The sequence below is a fragment of the Corapipo altera genome, unplaced genomic scaffold, assembly GCF_003945725.1.
Source record: "Corapipo altera isolate COAL_440 unplaced genomic scaffold, ASM394572v1 268, whole genome shotgun sequence".
Taxonomy (NCBI): Eukaryota; Metazoa; Chordata; class Aves; order Passeriformes; family Pipridae; genus Corapipo; species Corapipo altera.
In genome coordinates, this window is record NW_020884901.1 from 1489995 (window position 1) to 1511954 (window position 21960).

The following is a 21960-nucleotide window of genomic DNA, read 5'->3' on the forward strand; positions in this document are numbered from 1 at the left end:
AAAGTCTGAGTGAAGAGGTCGTTAATAAAATTTAGAAGAGATCAAACTTAAGGATTAAAAAGTCTTGTAAGCTGACTATAACAGAGAATGCTTTTAATAAAATGAGATGTATGAAATCCCACAGCTCAGCATACATGATGACTGGCCCAGGACTTGGTGTGAGACTCTCCTCGACAGGACAGTGTGCAGCCAGCCCAGTTTGCTGGTGTGCTGCAAACAAGTCAGTTATGCACAGAGAACTGAGAGACCAACACATCTCTTAAAATTCAGAGCTGTATCAAATATTTAGCAAGTAAGATCCACAAAGAATTGAACAGGCAGTTAAGAAAACATCATTAACACTTGGCTGAAAGTGAAGTTTTACCTTCTGTATCAGCATAATGCCAACCTATGCACATGCCTACTGTCAGCTGGTTTACCAAGAGGCCATTCCAAAAGCTCCCTTGGGATTATCATCTCGGAGGTGCTGAGAAGGCCAACAGCTCTTCAGCAGCAGCCTGGCAACTGCTGGTCAGTGGAACGAGCTGGGCCCACTCCAGGAGCTGGCGGGCATTCTGTGGCCTGGCAGGAATGGAAGAGGGGCTGACAAGGGAGTGATGCCCAGGAGGAGTCACACAATACTGGGGCTGGATTGATAAAGGAGGTTGGCACATCCTTCTTTGTTCACTGTGAAAATGCCTGACATCTCCCACAGCTTTACTCCTGCCCTGCTGTAGCTAAGCTCAGTTTGCCCAGGCAGTGACAGGGTGTCTTGCTTGGGAGAACAGGGAAACTGTGAGCTGGGGCCCCTTGACCTCCCCTCCAAACCAACATATACCCACGTCCATCTACTTTCCTGGGTAACTGCAGTGCCTCTCACTAGGAACCTGCACACGAATGCACACAGTGAAATCTGCAGCAGAAAGCTCCTTCAGCATTTTCAGACCCTCCCCAACACTGCTTGACCACTCCAACCCCATCCCTTGCTGGCACGGCACTGAAGGGATCCATGCAGAAGGAACCACCTGCTTAACAAGCAGGATGCCAGTTTACCTTGCTGCAACCAACATCACCTTGGAAAAGTGATTACACAGGAAGCAGGAAAAAAACATTTATTGACAGATGTCTAAGTAACAAGCCAGCTTGTAACTTCCATGTGCAAAGAACTGCTGCATCTATAAACCTGCCCAAAACAGCACCCCTCTTTCTGCCAGAAGAGAAGTGACACCTCACTTAATCGCTCTCAACATTGTGCTGACTTTGGGGGTTTGCTGCAGGATTGAGTTCCAGCAAGTCAGCTAGAAAGAGTTCTTTTCTTTCCCATTTGCTAAGCTGTAAATTATCCTTCTCTTTTGTGACCCCAACCCTTGGTACAATCAACTGAGAGTAACTGGAGCTGCCACTGCTTTCAGGGCCCTAAGTTCATCTTCACTTTGGGCTATATGTTCCAGCACAGTTATTTGCAAAGCTGTAAAAGGCCTGAGTGTATTCTTGTTACAGTTACAACAAAAGGCCTTTTCTGCTCTAGGCACCAACATGGGGCAAAAACCTAAAAAGGCCTCTGGATCTCAAAAAAAGGATCACGTACCCTGCACAAATAACACTTTCCTCATCCCCTTGGTGGCACACACCAAAGGTGGCATTTCCTGCTCACAGTAAAGGCAGGCTCAGCTCTCTGCTGGTTATGATTTATTCAAAGAGTTGTTTGTTTTTTTTTTTAAAATCTGCGTAACTTTGGATTACAGTAGAAGAGGGAAGGCTAAACCAGGGCAAGATGACAAACTACAGCTCAGTAAATCCAATTATGTTGCCCTGCAAAGCAGTTCCACACAAACTCCTACACTGCCAATACTGCAGGGCTTGAGGTAGCCACAGGATTCCTGCATCCAGCACAAAGCAGGCACATGGACAGGGGTCTGAGCTGCACAGGTCACTTACCCTGGGTTTAATAACAATGTTATTTTGAGAAAGATGCTGTTACATGTTGAAAACGTGCAACTTCTTCTGTCTGTACATTAAACTGTTCTCACTGAGATCAAATGAATGATGACTTGAATAGAATTTAGAACTTGCCAGTTATACTAATTAGTGGCCTCCTCACTCTGTCCTAACCACAGAAATGACCAGCACCTGTAAGTTCTAAAGACATTCAGAGTCCAGGCTGCTGAGGAAGTGGTGGCCTCTGAAACCAGGCTATTCCTGCAGTTCTGAGGCTGGGAGCACCCAGGAGCTCTAGTTTGCTGTTCGTGTCTGCAGCAGCAGCCACGGCATCCATAATTCACAGCAGTGTGCACAGGCTCCCCCAGCCCCTCTGGCTGTGGGTTTGCACTGTACCACACTAAAATCACCTCAGGGAGACACACAGTTGTCATCACACAGAAACACCATCCTTCCCCCTCCGTGCTAGACAAGATCTTGTTCCACGAGTGATTCCCTGGGGGATTATGCAGCAGTCCTACCATGCCCTGGGTAAGCAGAGAGCTCAGATACACATTGCTCTGTAAGTCACCAGCCTTCGTCCTCCTCCTCTTTCCCACCCATTCTCTCTGGTGTGTATTAAATTACTGTAAAACCACTTCTTTAAATGAGCATAAACATTCAGGACACAGAAGGCATTAAGTTGCTTCCCTTTCTTCTTGCCAGCCAAGAACTGTGCCAAAACCACGTTGGTTTGCTGGGGTGTTCTTCAAAGAACTGCTAACCCCCTTTGCTTACGCCGTGACAGTGTAACAGCACTGTCTCATCTCAGAGGGTCCTTCACTACCTTTTCTCAGACACACCAATCAAATAAAATCTGCACAACAGTTTTCCTTTCCCTGTGGGGCACAAACTGACCAGCCAGATTAGTAAACCCCGTATCAAGAGTTATTCCAGTGTCCCCTCCCTAGCAGCTTTTCTGACTGTGGCTCCAGGGCTCCCCTTTACCCTGGATGTGACAGCTCCCTGCACGAACAGACGCTCACAGCAGGGAGTTTAAACACACAGCGTGGATGTTTTCATGGCACACGCTAACTGTGCTCGGCGTGGGGAGGGCTCCTGCTCAGAGCTGGCAGCCTGCAAGTCTCTCATCACTTCTGCACCTTCTGGAGCCTCAGAGCCCACAGTGGCTGCCATTCCATCTGAAGCACAGCAGCACCTTCCTAAAAATCGCAGCTTCTGCCGCCCAAGCTGTTGATGAAGGTGGACCTCTGTGACACCACAACTGAGCCAGCCTGCTCCCCTCCATAAACCAACCTGCCCTTGGAATCCTCAGCACCTCCAGTGACCACCATGGCCACACTTCAACCACACACCAAGGGCCCTTAAGGTGAGATCACGAGAGAGCAAGAGAACAACCAAGGTCACATCACCTCCAACTGTAACTCAAGCCATTAAAGCTGATTAAAAAATACTTTTGCCCTAACATTTTAATCAGCATGCATTACAAGACTTCTGTACTCTGAAAAACTTCCATTATGTGATAAACTTTCGCTGTGAAGTTTGCTACACCTCGTATCTCAACCGATGTTAGTAAACCAAGAGAGGATCAGAAAGACTTACCAGTACTTTAAGCCAAGTTCTGTATTAGAAACACATCCCTTAGATTTACTGCCAACACATTTCAATTTTACTACACTTCCTCTCAGCAGATCATTTTTGCACAGGGACATAAATTTCAGATCAGATTCACAAAACGGAACGTTCTCGTTTTTTAATTACTCCAGGTATCGCTCAGATTGCAGATTCTGGATTTGCTAAAAGGAAATGATGGTTCACACACACAGGTTTTTGCAAATGCTGGGCATTTCTGGCTGGATGCTACTTGGCATCCTGACAGATTCTTTGTTAGTTCCTTACTTGAATCACCTAACTGCTGAATTTTATTGGAATACATTTTAGCTCCCTAAAAGTATAGAGAACATTTAATTTCACATTAAGAGTTTGTTCAATGAAGACGATTTCTGCTATTTAATACTGCTCTTTAGAAGTCTTGCAGGGTGCAGGACTTTTACAGTGCCATCTGCAGCAATTTCATCTATGCCAATTTGGGCCAAACCAAGTAGAACAATTACTCAATTAAAATTACAAGATATTTCACAAAATTGGTGAGCAAACTGCTTCTGCAGTCCTCAGGAGGAGCTCAGATAAACCACATTCTCCTCCTGTTACTTCAAGAACAAAAAAGTTCTATTTCAAATAGTGTTTATTTGTATTCATATGCATTCTGTGTGTAAACCTATAAACTATAGTAGTATTTTTTTCTGCACTCACTAATTACTGCACAGAAATAGCATCCCTTTACACATCTGCCCAAGCATGACCTCAGTGATTCTAAGATTTACCGAAGTGGGTTTATTTTTCTTTATTTGAGCTTTCAGTACCCCCAGCATTGCAACACAACCAGCACTCAGTAGAACCTGAGGGGTCTGAGGGCGTCTGCAAGGGAGGAAAACCAGGGGGGAGAAGCAATTTAAACCCTGTGCAAATCCAGGGAAAATTTCACATCTTCTCCACAGGGGCCATTAACCCTCCAAGTTCTGCACAGGTTTTCCCCGAAGTATCACCCATCTCCAGCAGTTAATGGTTTGATGTAAAGCTCTGTTGTTGTCTCGTGCCCTGGCGCTCTCCTGACACCCACAGACGCTGGGAGAACTTTGGGAGGAACCCTGCGATCCCTTCACGAGGCAATGCCCCGCCCAAAGGCCTCTGCTCTCCTCCAGCCCGGCAGCATTGTGTCCCCGCTCCGCACCTCCTTTCCGTCGGGCAGCCCATGCCTGTGCCTGTGCCTGTGCCCTTTCCGCGGCGCAGCGCCCCCGGCAGCCCTCACAGCAAACAAAATGGCGCCGCGCCTCGACTCCCACGGCCCTCACAGCGAACAAAAGGGTGCCGCTCCCGCGCCGCCGGCTCCCATTGGCCGTTCCTGCTGCCAATCACCGCGCCAGCCTATCAGAGCTCGCCGCGGGTCGCGCGCCCCGCCCCCGGGCAGGAGGTGGGAGCCGTGAGGGCGCTGAGGCGGCGGCCGCCTTGAGCCGGGCTGGGGTGGTTTGTTCAGGCCACACCAGCCTGAGACAGTCACACGCACGTCGCACTTCACTGTCAGCTCGGTTCCACTCATTCCCCCTTCAGGAAGAACTTAGAGCACCATGAGGGAACACTTGACTTCAATGCTACACCCATAAAACGTGGCTCCTGAGCAGGGCCCTCCTGCTCGCCCATGTGTCCTGCCATCCCTGCAGCTCTGTGGACACAGTATCCTAAGAAAACGCCCTCAGCCCTGGATTCCACTGCCCTCTTCATTAGCATGCTGAAAACACAGCAAAACAAACCCTCATTCCTCAAAGTCATTAGGACATGCAGCGGTAAATTCTAGCAAAGCCCTGAAGGCTTTTGTGGGCGGAGACCTTGATTGTCTTCGGTAATACAGAAGGCAAAATACCACACAATAAAAAAAAATGGAGGAAAAAGGAGGAAAAAATAAAATAGAAAGCAGTCCCTAGTGTGTCCAGTGGTGGCTCCTTTATTTAGTTTAGAAGGACCCTCAGTTGAGTTTGTTGGCTCACAAGAGGTTCCCTGATCCATCAGGGCACCAGCACAAGCCCTGGTGATCCACCCGCAGTGTTGTCCCCGCTCCCACCCAGGGCTGGAAAACCTCCCTGGATTAAACTCTTAATGTTCAGCACCTCCGAAGTGTCTAAAGTTAGGCTGGATGAACGCGAGCCAAGCTGTTGAACAGATGGAGTGAAATCCTCTTCTTGATAACAGGAACTTTATATCACTGCCACGGATAAGAAGGGCAGCTAAAAAAAAGTCAGGGAGGTAGTTACATAAATTTCCAGACGGCTTACCAGCAATGCTTAAAGGTAAAACTTTCTGACAGATCCTGAATATCCACTTCCAGCTGCGGACCCTGAGCAGTTCTGCAACACAAATGAGATTGTAACACTGGAGCTCCCACACTGAGCCCATCGGAACTGAGTGATACAGCACAAACACGCAAAGCATTTGGAGCCTGGAGCCGGGGGCACAGGGGATTAAACCCAGTTCAGTGCTCAAACCCAGCTTAGAGGCACATGTGAACTCAAGGGTGATTGACTACCAGCAAGTAACCATCTCATTAATGCCAAAAATGCTGCCAAACACACTCATTTCTTTTCACTTACAGGGCTGTAAAACACTCATGCTTCACAGCAACTCTGACTCAATGTCCCTGGTTTTTTACCTTGCTTATTCACAGTTTTGAACATTGCAAATTTCCTCATCTTAAAACTGACCTGCTTCCTTGTGTAATTCCATGTAATTGTGCTTCAAAAGATGCACATCTCAGCACAGGATCCATTTTTCTTGATTAGTTGTGGATATTTTAGATGGAGTGTAATGCCTTGGTAATTCTGTGCATCAAAAACCTTCAGGTAGGCATGTAAAATAATCCATAATGGCTGGAAGCTGCCTATGAAATGTTTTGGATGAAATGCTGGGAAGCAGTTATGTATGTCCAACATCCATACTAAAATGGGGAGTATATCTGCCTGCAATTTGGAGGTAATGTTTACTTAAAGAGTGGAAGAAATCTGAACAATAAAGCAGCTTTCCCCTCCCTCTAAGTACCTCAGTTTTGGAGGAAAGTACACTCTTACACCACTTCCCAGTCTCTTTGAGGAAGACAAGTGAATGAAGTGCTCTGGGTTGTTTCTTCCTCTCCCTACTTACCTTTAAACTTTAATTAAAGTTGTAATTATAGAGAAATCACAGAGCTGACCTTACCAAGGGATGTCCCTCTGGGAAAGACAAAGCAGCAGAGACCACGCACAGCCACGTAAAGCCATTCTCTTAAAGCAAAAGTAGGGCTGGAAAGGTGACACCACAACAGCCTCCTAGAGCAGGGCTGCTTCCCCAGTCACCTTTAGTAGTTTTGGTGACAAAAATGCATTTTTACTCCTTGTTCTCTCTGCAGAACACGGAGCTGGGGAGCTGAGCTGCCCCGTGACCCAATTAGTGCACCCTCCAGTCGTGCAGCTAAAAATCCTGGGGAGGATGACGGGGACCACACGTGACCCCACGGAATTTGGTGCTGATGGTGATAAGCAGAGCTTGCCTACATCTATTTTGCAGATTCAAGCAGAATTTGGAGGGCCATGGGAAAAAAAAAAATGTTCTAAATTGGGCATGTCTGAGAAATACTGAGTCACAAGTCTCAAGCTGCACAAGGTCATTTTGCAGTTTCTTTTTTCAAAGCAAACCCTAGATTTTATTATATAAACCAGTGTTGGCAGCACTCAGAACATGCAGTCTTTTTTAGCAAAGCCCTTTGCAGCATGACTATAGTTTCAGTCTTGGAGAAGCCTGCAGATGCTACTGCTTCTACTTTAAGAAGAGAATTAGTTTTATATTGCAAAATATTTAATTAACTTCCTGTTCAAATAAAATGAAACAACAAAATAGTTATACAATTTTACTAGTTTATATTTCAATTCATAAAGTATACACACTGCAACTATGCTACCACAATGTCCACGCATCTAATATTGATGGAGTTACAGTATTTTTTTTTTGGTATTAAACAATAGGGATAATGTATGCAGTTAAGGAAAAAAGCTTGGACATAGCATGTTCTATCCCGTAGTTACAGAGTACATTAGCTAGCATTAGTACAGTAAACAAGAAAAAGGTAGAAGTACAAAATAAACCAAATATCTTTATATACAAACCAGTGCCTCTTATTGTTACCAGCTTATACTCACACTGCACACAAAATTTATCCACTGATGCAATAGATACTTCAGCATAACACAAACCATTATAAATTAAAAAATTACAAGGTGCAAAACTCCATTCTACAGCTTTCTGGTGAGAACTCAGTACAATCCAAGGAATAAGGACTCCAAGCACGTTTAGCACCTATTAGTGCAACTGCATCGAGCGTGAAGAAGGACCTACACCCCCTCGGAACTCCCAGGGAAGAGAGGTGACAGCCAGAGATGCTCGCAGCTACACCCACGCTGTGATTTCTGCCTCATATATATCTCAGTTTATTGTTTCTTTGTCCCATTCATACCTATGTGCAAAACTAAAACCTGGAAGCTCCGGGGGAGCTCCGCAGAAGGCCCTGCTACAAGCCGGGTAAAAACAAACAAACAAACAGGAACAAAACAGAAACCGGACAAACCCCAGACAGACTCAGTTCCATGTCAGACCATCCACATCATCAGTACTCTTGAGCAGTCCTGTGGGGGCGGGTGAACGCTGCTGATATGTGGATGAACATGACACGAGTGAAACGGAAATTCGCCAAGAATTCGCATTATTCTTGTCTAGCACTTCCACAAGTCTCCCAGCCTGCGGTGGGGGATTCGTTTGGCTGCCCATGCCAAAAAAGCCCAGAGTTGCATAGAATTGATTAGTAACAGAAAGAAATGCCAAACACAGAGAGATGGATGCTACATCTACTAAAACAAAGTGGGGTTGCTCGACAGGAATGCTGAAATCATCCCCATTCATAAAGCAAAACATGTCACCTCCTACTCTCCATTTCCTACCTCTGGGGACTGCTTTCTGGCACTGATGTAGTTCTTGATAAAGTTGTCTTTTTTTGTTGCATTTTTTCCTTTTTTCCTTTTTTTTTCCTTTTTTTTTTTTTTACTTCGTTAGTGACACTTTTCCTTTCAAATAAAATATTAAAAAAGGTTATAACTGTAAAAAAACCTATCATATGTAAACTTAACAATTAGGGTTTGGTAAGTTCTCGTACCTAGTCTGTGAAAAGCCTCCAGCCAGACGCAGAATGGAGTGTTTCTCTGAAGAGCTTCAATCTAGCTACATCACCTGTTAAATATCAGTAGTATGAACATCCCATGTCTAGCAATAAAACCTCTCCTGTGTTTCCATCCTCTTTATCACTGACCTATTGAAATCCTGACATGCTGTGTTTCTATTTTATTTACATTCTGGTCCTCTCATGTCACAGAATTAAACATCTGGCCAAGGAAGGCAACAAAAGGTGTTGTGTTAAAAGGTGTGTTTGACAGAACTGCTTTTCAACAAGTCTCTTTTCCTTGGACTCCAGTCACTGTTTTTATAGAGCTTATTGTTCTGTTGAACCACGTTTTCTTTGCAGCTTGTACTTCATTCAGAGCCAGACCCAAATGGTGCTCCAAGTCCTGCAAACATAAGAGTAATTTCATTAATTTGTTATGCATTCACAGTACAAGGTTATAGGAGTCAAACTTAGAAGGCTCTAGGACATCTACAACCTCTTGGCCACTTTTAGAAGTTAAACCAGTCTTACATAAGTTAAAAGCAGCACAACAAGCGGATGAAGAGAGGAAGAAAAAAAGCTTTGAAAAGCAAAACAAGACTTGTGTCCTTGCCCTTAGTGAAACATTCCCCTTTCTTCAGTACATCCAAACCCTTTAATTCTCTCCCATCTGAGGAGGAGCTACTCCCACAGGAAGTGGACTTTCTACAAACTAATTTTTACCTTTCCGTGAACAAGCAGCACTGACACTCCAGTTTTAGGCTAAAAGAACAACGTTGTCATGTTTTACACAAATACCTCAAGTACCTGGAGTGCTTTCCAATCGTGTTTTAAGAAACATGTCTAACATTTGTCACATGTTAGCTCTTCATTTAACACTGATTGCGAGATAAAGGAGTGTGTGATTCAGTGCTCTGTCACAGCTTGGATCCCTTCCAAGCAGTTGCAGAGGATCAGGCAGTCAGTGCTGCACTGCAGACAGGCAGATGTCTGCAAGTTGGAGGAGCTGGTAAATACAGTTCGTGCAACTCCAATTATGTTGTCTGCACACACCGAGTTTCAGCCCCAGTGTTTGGTTAAATAGCACAGGCAGGAAATAGCAGGTTACAGTTTCAACCAACAGGCTCTGTTCCAATCCCTCCACAATTCCCACACACATTTTTCTAGGAATGCAGACACACTGTACAGACAACAGAACGAACCTCCAGAGCATTACCTGTATTTTACATTCCGCCTCCACAAGCTGCAGTTTGGTCTGGGCCAGCTCAAGCTCCATCTCCCTCAGCTGGTTCTTCAGCGTTTCCTTCTCCTCGTCCGTGTCCTCGTCCGCCCCGTCCTTGGCAGTGCTGGCCACCTTCACCCGGCCCTCCTTGTTGAAGAACTCCCGGCAGTGCTCGCAGTCATCCACCTTTTGCTAAACAAACACCTGGGCGTGAACCAAGGGCTGGGCATGGGATCAAAGCCTCTTCCTGCCTCTGCACCAGAGGGATCGCTCATGGGAACCTGTGGGCAGGCACAGCCAAGCAGGAACTCCTGCCACCCCCACCTCGTGGGCTCTGCAAACACTGCTGTGTTACTTGGCTACAATAATGGGCTTTGTCCCACCCCCAGGTTACTTTAAGGTAAAAGACAGCCAGAGAATCTCTTCCAGAAAAAAAAGACCCCTCAGAAAAATTGACAGTTATTATTGCCCAGCATCAACATTATCCTGTAACCACTACAGCAGGACAGGGATGACTCCTACTCATCTTTTCTCCCAGACCTCCCCCTTGTAATCTTCTCTTTTATCTACAGGAACTGTCTTGCAGCCACCATTTAAATAATGCAATAAATTGTGTGCTTGCTGGCATGATTTTGCTAAGGGACTGAAACATTGGAGACTGAAACATTGGAGACTGAAACATTGGAGACTGTGCATCTCTCTGCTCTCTTACCCGTATTTTCTCAATTTCAGCTTTATTTGCTGTTTGTTGCTTTTCCAGTCGCTCACTCAGCTGGGAACAAATCTGACAAGTAAAATTATGTTACCAGACCATTTATAAATGTAAATTTCCTCCCAAATGAATGCTAAAGTACAAATAAATGCTACTGCAATATTAACATGGATAGTCTGAGGACTCTTAGAAAGCCAGGGAAATTGGGATGCTGCATTAAGTTATCCCATTGTACGTATTCCCATTCTCTACATATTCTTCCATTCCCACAGGAAAAGGTGCAGTTTCAATGTAAGTTATTAGCAGTTTGGCCTTGCTAAAGGAGCCAGAAAAGGTTAAGAATAACATGGCTCTTTTTGTTGCCTTTGGGATAAAAGAACCATCAGGACAGAGTAGTAAAAACCTAATTCATTCCCTGAAACCTGTTATGGGCCCACTAAAAAGATACATGAATGTGCTCCTGTGATACCTTGTGATCAGGAGCTTGAAAACCAAAGGAAATCTTTGGAAGGAAAATGGCATCTTCTTTTTATTTCTTAGGTGCTGTTACCATTTGACTGAAAAAGGAAAGCTGGGAGAGAAGCTTTTGCAGATGAGGTGAACCTTTGATCCACAGGAGCCCATCTGAACAAGGTCAGGCTGTGGTGACTGATCATGTACAAACAGGGGCAGACAGGACTGACCCCCAACACCAGCACCTCAGCAAAAGAAAAGGTACAACCAACCCCAGGCTTCCCATGTCTCCTCAAACGCATGGCACAGATCACACTGATTTCCTGAAATCTCCTAAAATACCTGGGGAGGTCTTGCACTTTGATAGCAACCACATCCCCCTGAGGTTGTACTCACCTGTTTGTAGTCACCAATAATAGAGCTGTTCTTTTTGATCTCTGACTCTGCCTTATCTAGTTCCCTACGACACATTTCCTTCAGCTGCAGGAAAGAAAAAGAAAATAAAGGGTTTATATGGCTACAGTCTGAAAAATACCCAGGTAGTATTTCCTCCTCCTCTTTAACCTCCCTGCTCTGCTCTACAGCAGGGAGCAGTGGCCCAGCTCAGCTCCACGGAGACAAGGAAAAGCTGGGCTTTGGTGGCCATCACTGACAGAGCAGTGGACTGGTGAAGGGAAGGAAGCACTAGAACAGTGCTGCCAGCTGAAGTCCTGCACTGCCTCTCTGTGCAGCATCCCTGGCACAGCCTGTGACTTTGTGATTCCAAGTGAACAATTCCCACCCTGCAAAGCACCTGGCAGGGAAGTGCCAAATCCTGCTCTGCTGACGTCCTTCACACCGCAGAAGAGGGACAAACATGACTTAGAACATTAAGCCCTTCCCACACTTGTCACTTGTTATTTTTATCATTTCTGTACTGTACAGAACAGTGGAAATGGCAGAAATGCCCCCAACCTGAGCGGATTCTTCCTCCAGGCGCCTCTTTTCTTCCTCTGCATCAATCAGCTTCTGTTTGGTCATCAGCAGTTCCTTATTCAGGGCATCTGCCTTCTCCTCTGCCTGGAACACAGAGTGGAGGTAGCACTGAGGGGCTTCCCTGCTGTGCCTCCACCAGCACAGAGCCAAGAGTGCAGCCCTGTCAGTCTTGTTAAGGTTTGGCTCAGTGTTATTAAAAACAATACAACTTTATTCTGAAAGTTATTTTTCTAAAAGTTACCATTGCAATGGCAAAGCACCAACAAATCAAAATTAGTGAACAGCACTTACATTTCATCACTCCAAAACTTCTTGAATTCGGTCATTAGTTTTAGCAAAACTGGAGTAGGGATTGCTCCAAAGAAATCCAGTAACAGAAGTAAGTTTTGTTTTCTTTGTATCCAGACTGGAAGTTGACCAATACATTTTGAAGACAACCAAAGGCACAGCACAGCTCACAACGTGCAAGATCGATAAAAGACTAACAACCAGCTCAGACCTAAGTTCAATTTGCAAACATTCAACCTTGCAATGAAAACAGAATTAATGAAAAAGGCCTCTAGAAGGTTTAAAAAGCCCCCAGAATTCTGTGGCACCTACCAATGGATGTCATACATCTCTCATGTCACCCAGAAAATACTGCATGAAAAAGCTGAGCTACCAAGGCAAACATAAGAGCCAGGCCCCTTCTCTCCTGCCTCCTTAAGGAAAGGTCCCACCAGAAACCAACAATCCCTTTTTACTGCAGTTTTTAAAGAATAAAGATATGTTATTGAAAAATGTCAGGCTCTTTATAAACCACTAAAAACTCTGCAAAGTTAAGACACCTCTTCCTGTCTCACACACACAACACAGCACTTCCCAATAGGTGTATGGATTCTACATAAAAATAGATCAATAACTCAACTGATATATAAAATCTTCAGAAAGTAGCTGTACCGATTCCCTTCAAAGGAAGAAAATCAAAAAGTGAATTTTAGTCCCTTAAAAGTCCTGCTGATCCTTTAAAACAGATGGCAAAGAGAACATCTTTTCATTATAGATGGATTTTAAGCTGTTTTAAAGTTAAAGCAAACTGGGATGTGGGAGCCCAACCACAGCAGAAATATGAAGCCTATTTTCTGGTCTAGTGAAAGGATATTAAGGAAATTCTTGTATTTTCAAATGCTTTGCTTTGATCTTTTGGGTTGCAGATTTCAGACATGCCATTAGAAAAGGTGTGTTAAACAATGTCCTTCGGTACTTCCCTTTCAGGACATTGGGCTGGCAGAAAGAAACTTATTTCAGGATCCAATTAAAAGAATTAATCAGGGTCCTAAAGTAGGATCAAACCTACCTATGTGCTCCCTGGGGATAACCCAAATGCTGCCAAACATCATTTACCATCTTTGAAGACAAGACTATTGTATATCCAGTGAGGCATATCAAAGGTTTTGTCTGATTTTGTTCCCCTCCCAGTTCTCCATTTAAACAAAACAATGTAAAAGTGTAACTGTGTCTCATACAGGCTCAAGCAGCCACAAACAACAGTTAAAAACTGGCAGAAAAAGCTCCTTCAGGACACTTTTTGCTGGAGTCCACTCCCTGAGTGCCAGTGCTGGGCAGTCTGTAGAGCCTTCTGGAAGCCTCACTAATGAAGGGAAAAAGCCCAGGCAGGAGGAGGGGAACACACCAAAGCGTGGTGAAAACCTGCTTCCTGATTCACACACCTTAACACCAAAGAGCAGTAATTGTAATAAACCTGACAGTCATAAACCAAATCTCATTAAGAGCAACATTCACCCACTGGCATCAACATTTAGGACAGGAACATTATTCCAACAGCAAGTTTCCAGGAGGTCGTGGGAAACCTTAAATTCTCTGAGGCAGATACACAGGAACATTTGAAAGCCTGTCAACTCCTGCAGTGTATGACTTTCAGAAGTCATTTTCCTTCGAGATTTCAGAAATGCACTTATCTTGGTACAGAACAAGAATGGCAAAACACGAGCACTTGAACTCTTCCCCTCAGCTCCCCCAGCAGACACACGAAGTGTGCTCCAGCCTGTCATGTGCTAGAAATGCCAGCACCTTTCTGTCCCTGCATGTCCTGTCAAAAAAGAATAACCAGATCTCCCAAAATAATAAAATAATAATATCTCCCAAACGTGAATATGTAGAGAAGGGAATGGGACAGCAAGCTGAAAAAAAATTCCTGTAACCCAAAGTGAACCTGAAGTTTCCTCCTCAGAGCTCTCCTGACATGGAAAGAGCCCAGGAGGGGGAGTTCACATGGGCAGATTCCAACAAGCCAAATGGGAACCACAACAGTGTTTTCAGAGTTGCCCGAGGTACCTGAGAGCCGGAGCCACACCGAGCCAGACAGACTCAGCCTTTCAAGTTTATCAGGCACTTTGCAAAGCCTGTCTGCTGTGAAATCATATTCATAAAAATCCCAGGAAAACAGAATCCAGCACCCATGTTACTGTCTCTGTGACAATTCAAAGACTTGGCATAGCTCTTGCTAGACTTTCTTTGAACATACAGAGAGAAGAAGGCAACTACTCAAGTCTGGGCTCAGAAGCTCTCCTTTCCCTCAGATTACTCAGAATGCTTTTCACACTCATCAGTATTTCAGTCACCAGTCCTGTGTCCTGATCATCAGTGTGCAACAAGGATGTGGAGGAAGGAATCCTGGCCCACCCAAATAAAAACTACTCCATGTATCTCCTCCCCAGTGAGAGCAGCAAGAAGGAATTAGCCCCTGTCTGCACTAGACAGCACACAGACACATCTTACGTTGTCCAGGTCCTTCCTCAGCGCGATCTTGCTGGTCACCAGCTCGTGTGCCAGGTCGTCGTTCTCCTGCTCCAGCCTCATGTTTGCCTCCTGCAGGCGCCGGTTCTCCCTCTGGGGGACACGGAGACAACAGGGATCCACAAAAAGGCCTTCCCAGAAGTTTGTGTCTAGAACACCAAGCCTGCTGTGCTTACACACAAAAGCCAGCCTGGTATCCTGAGTATGCAAAGACAACTCTACCTGCATGACGTTCCCTGAGGACAGAACTAGCTAATCATACTATAAATATAAAATAAATACAGTATTAGCCTTGAGAAGAAACCAGGTATAAATAACTCTGCTCAGCTATGACTTGTTGAGCTACAGAAATGTTTCTGAAGCCTGCAATGGGAGGGGTATCATTCTGCCATCGATACCTTGCCAGGCGCTTCCTACAAGTGCTGCTTTTCCTGGCTCAAAATAGAATTTGCATGCTGGAAACAGGTGAGAGAAGAGGATCCTGGGAAAAACACTCTATTTTCTCCCACCTGTTACAACTCCCAGCACAAATACTAAATAGTTAAAATACATAAATTTATATGTCTGTGTGTGTTCTTGTAGTACGTGTACACACACATAACTTTATATGTGTAATTTCTTTTTATATTTATTTGATAAGTAAACTACTCATAAAATGATGTACTTACTGTAACATACCTCATTTGAAATTAGGGAGAGTAGTATTGGCAGGATTGCAATCAGGGAAGGCAGAGCTAGAATTAATTAGGCATTTCCTTTCTGTTCATGGGTTTTGGTGCAGTTGGCACGTTACACAAGTGCTAGAAACAGGCTCTACTGAAACACTTCTGCAACCCCAAATATAAATTCATACTATTATTTTTCTGCACAAAACTGGGCTCACAATGACCCCATCCTGATTAATGTTGCCAGTACAGAGAAAGATTGCCTTCATGGAGCCAATTCCCCTGTTGCATCCAAACTGGTCACCAAACAGAAAGAGCTCAAAAAAAAAAAAGGAGGCAAAATAGGAATTTCCTGTTTGTTAAATCAGGCTGGAGAAGGTAAATGTTACCTCAAATCTTTCTATAGGATCCTCCTGTTGAGCTTGCTGCTCTCTCATGGTATGATATTCCTTTTCATATTTCTTCAGCTTCTTCTGGCTAATCTAAATTAAAGCAGCCCATTAGTTCCTGCCCAGAACATCAATAAAAGAACACAATTCACACAGGGTTATTATATCAGCTTTAGGCAACTGCTGCCTTCTACAAAACACAGCTCATGGCTTCCCCCAGCTCTGAGTGTCAAACCCTCAGAGATGGTCAGAACCTCGATTCCACTCAATACAATGACAGCAGCATCTCTGCCTCTCATCCTTTTGTGGAATACAGGGAAGGTTTCCAGAGGCACCCAGAGCATCCTGCCCCAGCTCTCCCTTGGTGCTGCCCAGCTCTCTGCTGCTCCACACACTGCAGTGGCTCAGCAGAACAGAACCCCATGAGCCAGGTTTAATTTCTGAACTGGCCTGATGCAGAGGCTTCTTCAGCTGTAACATTTACCATCACACAGAGGTATTTGGTTTACTTTAACATGAGACTGCGAGTACTGAAAGGGCAAGTGCAGGCTCAGCTGACATCTCTGCTGGTGTCACTCAAGCTCAGCAGAAAACAGCCCAGGCCCTGGGTTGCCGAGGTGTCTGGACAAGCAACAGCTCCAAGGCATGTGAGCCCTGTCCTGGGCTGCTCTGGGGTTTGGGCAGCTGGAATGCTGCCCTGGGCTCCCATGGACACCAACACAGAAAGGTGATGTTGAATTCAATACTTTTTTGTGCTCAGTGCTCAAGTCCTACAGGGCCAGGGAACACAAGGGAGGCTGTAACAGATCCTGCCCAGCACCTTTCCTGGTGTCACCTGGGCCATGTGCTGCAATGGTTCAGAACAGGGACCATGCCCAGAGCACTGGGAGCATTTCACATCCCACTCACCGTGCATCTAAACGAAATCTCTGGCATAAAAAGTTGCTACTGAACCTTTAGCATTATCTCAGTAACCCAAATAAATAGCTATGGTTTCCTCTTTAAAAAACTCTTGTCTGAGAAACAAGGCTGAATTTTACATGCATAAACGACAGGGAGAAAGGAAAATGTTTTTGGTTTCTCTTCTCTTCTCTCTGGTTTTATCATTAACAGCCTTCCTGGAGAGGAGCTGCAGAAACCTGGTGGCCAGGCTCCCTCTAGTGAGGGCTGACCAGAAGCACCTCCCGGCCCTCGGGACGAGGGTGGCCCTTTTGGAGATGCCACCCCCTTTGCCTGGAGCAGCTCCAACCACATCACAACTGCAGGAGTTATTCTTACTAAGCACCCCAGAGACCCACGCAGAGTATTAACCCTTCCCTGACAGTGAAGGCAGAACCTTGAGTGGATTATTTCCCTGCTCTGTCTCTGCTCTAACACTGCCCAAGTCTTTGGGTTTCGTACCCCAAATCTCCAGCTGTGTAAAGGTTAGATCTTGACAAGTCAGGCATCCAGCCATGCAAGAGGGCAGGGAGGCAGACACACCACTGTATTTTCATCTTCTTTTCCAAGTGCATTAAGAGCATTTGCCTTTTTCAGGTGATCCTGGGAAGATTTGCCACTGTCACCAATTCCAGGCACTGGAGGTCTGGAGGGATCCCTGCCCTGGGGAAGGATTCTTGGTTTGCAAGGTCAGAGGAAGCAGAAATGGACACTGCAGTCCCATCACAGCTTTTCAGGGGCACAGGAGGCAGCTAATATAACTCTGTTAACATTTGTTGCCCAGAGAAGCTGCAGCTGCCCCATCCCTGGAAGTGTCCAAGGCCAGGTTGGACGGGGCTTGGAGCAACTTGGGCTAGTGGAAGGTGTCCCTGCCCATGGCAGGGGTGGAATGAGATGAGCTTTAAAGTCCCTTCCAACCAAAACCACTCTGTGATTCCATGATTTGATGGCAACAATGATGAGCAACTTTAAGAATCCAGTGTTGTCTCCAGCTGATCCTTTGCTGACCTCCTTTCAGCAGAATGCTGTTCTAATCACAATGCCTTAGCCAGGCTACTTCTCCCTTCCTATAAATTATTTATTTTGACATCAGGCCCTTTTCTGCTCAAAAAAACCACTTGCAGATACAGAGCTGGAGATTTCTACTGACAGCAAAGGACTTATGTATTAGGTCAAGGAAAGCAATATGTGCAGCACTTCCATCAGATGTGATACAGAAGTGTCCAGCACCTGTGCTGAGCCCAGCAGTGCTGTCTGTGCTTTCTCCATAACCTCCCCTTTAGTCCCCCCAACCCTCACAGCACTCCACAAGCTGTGGACAGCCTTGCCATGTCCACTCAGAGACTGTTTGCTTGTGCCACTTCACACAGCACTGGGAACGCAGGGAATTTTGGCAGAGTGGGAAGAGGAACAAGTTGTTATTTTGGAACATAAACGATAAATGTACTTATTATCACAGAATGAGAGAATATGCTGGACAGAATGGACCCACAGGGATCATCGAGTCCAACTCTTAACCCTGCACAGGACCACCCCCAGGAGTCACACCGTGTGCCTGAGGGATCTGAGCCAGATGCATGTGCAACATTTAATCTGTGGCTAATGGTAAATTAGAGTCAGGAGATAAAACAGCTTTAGTCTTGATTATTCTGTAATTTCTACACTAGTTTCATAAAAAATATGCTTGAACTCTGTGCAGAATACTGGTATCCACACTGCTACTACACCAGGATCAGGATCCCAAGCTGCCTTGGATGTTAACATGCTGTGGAAGTTGTGTAATTCCACACCAATGCTGCAAAGATTTCCTCTGGTGAATCTGAAGGAGAAGGGATACTTTGAACCACACCAGTGTATCCAACTCGAAACTAATCTATGCAATCATATCCAATTAACCTGCATTTGCATTTGGACCAGTGAGTAGCTGGGTTACAGCTGGACACAGGAGGTGTCCCCAGAGAGGAGCCTGCAGTGCCAGCACCCCTCACCTTCATGTTGCAGGCCAGCTCCATCAGCTTCTTGGCGTTCTCCTCGGAGCGGTACCGCTTGGGCAGCTGCACCCGGAAGAACTTGAGAGCCCCCTCGAAGTCAGTCAGTAACAAATCATCCTTGGTGGTCTGCACACAGGGAGACAAACACCAGAGAAAGCCCGTTCTGTACAACTGCTGAATTTCCCAGAGACAATAACACAGCAAGAGTTTTGGAAAGCTCTCAAAACATCACTGCTTCTTAACCTTCTGCAAAGAGTGCTTGTTTCTATTTCTGCAACCTTCTATTCACCCCCCCAAAAAAAGCACTGTCCTGCACAGGGTGTGCCAGACCACAGCACGTGTAACACAGGGAGTTGTTGGCTTCTTAAAAGAAAATATCATATTTTTGTAACTGGCGTCTTAATTTTTTATATTCTTAATGTTTTCATGATGATGCATAAACCACAGAGTAACATTGTATACTCACTTTTAATAATCCCAGTGCAACGTTAAAGATAACACTTATTCCCTGGAAAAAAAAAGGAAGACAAAACAAATTAATTTCTCAGTGTTTACAAGCCTGGGTATGAATTTATTTGGTGGGTTTTGTTGCTTGTCTAGTTTCTGTGAAAAGGAAAACCAGGATACACATGTAACCAGGTGCTCTTTTAAATCAAAGGCCCAGAGAATGACTTTGCAAACAACTGGGAAAGTGTCTTTACTGGAGAGCCATTACAGAGAGTAAAACAATTAACACAGTTTTACTATCTCCTCATTAGTCTGAAACCATGAAGGCACTGTTGTACTCTTTATTTATTTTTAATGACTAGTTGGCCAGCTCAAGATAATTTAATTTTCATATAGCAACTTCTGCAAACACCAATTCAAATGCAACAATATATACACCAACACATCAAGTTCTCATCTTCCAAACCTGGGACAATTTGTGTCATGAAAAACAAAGTGACTCACTCCAGGACGAGTCCCACGGCATCTACTTTGCCACTACTCCTTACAGTGCTTTATTGATATAGTCCAATTAAATACCAACAGTTCCCATAGTCAGCAGTAGCACACACCTTCTCCAGGGGTCCTCTTGATAATTGTGACACTTTGCTCATCTTATTTCAGGATTGTCTTTCTTCTTCCCACCGAATTATTCTTTCACTATCACTTTACAACGATTAAAAAAACCCTTAAAACTTCCCTATGAGGCACATTTACTGTTTATGAACTGAAAATGTGTTTCTAAACAAACAGAACTCATTTTCTCCATACCATCTGCTGCTTCCTGTTCCACTGGCACGTGGACAAAGCAAGCAGCAGACACAGAGAAAGGGCAGGAACACTGACCAGGAGGTTTATGAATGCTGGAACCCTTCAGTGAAGGAAAAGCCACTTCACAGGAACAACTGCAGACCCAAGGAAGAATGGATGTGTAATGTCACCCAGCAAATCATTAAATAACTCAAGGATGCTTCAGTGCAAGATGGGATTTGTTCACTGATGTTAATAAGCACTGACTCTAATTACACTGCTTACCAGCACAGCACCAAATACACTGTTCTAAACATGACTGCAGACAAAATCTCCATGTAAAGAACTTTGCTCTCTAGATATATCCTGTGAAACGTAGAGAGACTTCAAGTTTCCCAGGAAAAAGAGCTCCAAGCTTGTTGCCCAGCATGAGAGTTAGCTGGGCAATTTTATACCCAATGGCCTCCATGCAATAATATTCTAGGGAAAAAATAAGTTATCATTGTGTATAATACACTGTAAGAAGAGAAGAATCCACATATTTTTAAATTAACTCTCATCCCATGAGCACTGTTTAGAGTCATCTCAGATAGATTCAGCAATGCTATAGGAAATAGGAGATTATAATATTTTAAATAGATTGTGACTCCTAATTTGAATCTTTGAAATGCTGAGAACTTCTGTCATTGCAGAAATATAACACTACATAAAAATATCACCTGCCTTGCTCTGACAGAACAGATAGCAACAAGGACATGAACATAGTGACAAACTGTCAGGAGCTGGGAGCTGTGCAAGTCTCCAGTTAAGACACACACCTCACACAGGAGCAAGTCAATAATATGGAAGACCATGTAGAGAGGGAATTTTGCAGTGAAGAGGGTCAGGAACCACTGGGAAGCATACATGTGTGCTTCTAGGCTGATGTCCAGGAAGTGGTTATACAGGTCAGGAATGTATTCCTGGGAACAAAACACACACACACACACAGTCAGTTAATTGAGACTATTCAGAGCTGTAGCTGAAATCCCAAATTACAGAGGTAAGTCAGGGAGGGTGACAATCAGTGCAGCAGGGCAGGGTTCTGCACCCACCATTCCTGACATGCCAAGGGGCCTCCTAAGGATGCCAAAGGCTTGTCCAGGTGTGGATGCCCACAGGGACACTGTAACTTGGCTCAGCAGACCCAGCCAGTGGTGGCTGACACAGCAGAGCCACCTCTCCACCCTGGCTGCGAGGTGACCAGCACTGTTCCAGTCTGAGACAAGCACCAGGGGTCTGCAGGCTCTGAGCACCCACCCCCCAGGCCCCAGCCCCACCTGCATGAGGCGCTCCAGCTGATAGAACTTGCAGTGCAAATCTTCAAAGTTCTGTTTGAAAAGTTCCCTGAGTCCATAATCGAACATGATTTTGACCAGAACACTGAATGCTTGCTCCTCAGGCATCTGGGAGAGAGGAAATCATTTAGCACAGAACAGTCAAACCTCTCCTATCAGCTCCCTTGGCTGCACCTCCCTTCTCCTCCCTCTGCTGAAAGGATAAATTGTCACCACTTTTTAATCCCGTTTGAGGGTAAACAAGAATATTAACACACAAAATGACATTCAGTGTTGCCAAGGGCATTTCAGTCTTATTCTGTGGAATAAACCACCTCTCAATCACTCCACTAAAAATACATCTTCCAGACATCAAGACCAAAGCAGTTTCCTGGTGTCTTTGTTCCAAATCATGTCAGAATCTACATGTTACAGATTTTGACCAGCCTAACCCTCTGTCAGCTACATAAATAAGACAGAAGCAGTATTTACTAGAGGATGTTAAACAGAATCTTTTCCTTATTCTTAATCTTATATTTACCTTTCTCAATGACAT

The 21960-nt window shown here is 44.8% G+C and overlaps 1 protein-coding gene across 4 annotated transcripts in view; it reads right to left on the reverse strand.

Moving 5' to 3' along the window:
• Nucleotides 1-7395: 7395 nt before the first annotated feature.
• RABGAP1 (RAB GTPase activating protein 1) overlaps nt 7396-21960 on the reverse strand; it is a 74158-nt gene continuing 59593 nt past the window's right edge. For 3 of the 4 annotated variants that reach the window (XM_027649696.1, XM_027649697.1, XM_027649698.1), the window contains 11 exons: nt 21408-21533; nt 20907-21050; nt 19319-19360; nt 18850-18978; nt 15923-16015; nt 14851-14961; nt 12052-12156; nt 11494-11577; nt 10645-10716; nt 9927-10124; nt 7396-9113 (listed from right to left, as the gene is read on the reverse strand). In XM_027649696.1, coding sequence (XP_027505497.1) covers nt 8991-9113; nt 9927-10124; nt 10645-10716; nt 11494-11577; nt 12052-12156; nt 14851-14961; nt 15923-16015; nt 18850-18978; nt 19319-19360; nt 20907-21050; nt 21408-21533 — 1227 coding nt within the window. In that variant the 3' untranslated portion in view covers nt 7396-8990. Of the gene's footprint in view, nt 9114-9926; nt 10125-10186; nt 10583-10612; nt 10717-11493; nt 11578-12051; nt 12157-14850; nt 14962-15922; nt 16016-18849; nt 18979-19318; nt 19361-20906; nt 21051-21407; nt 21534-21960 lie in introns of those variants that run through there. The other variant, XM_027649699.1, reaches the window with a different exon arrangement.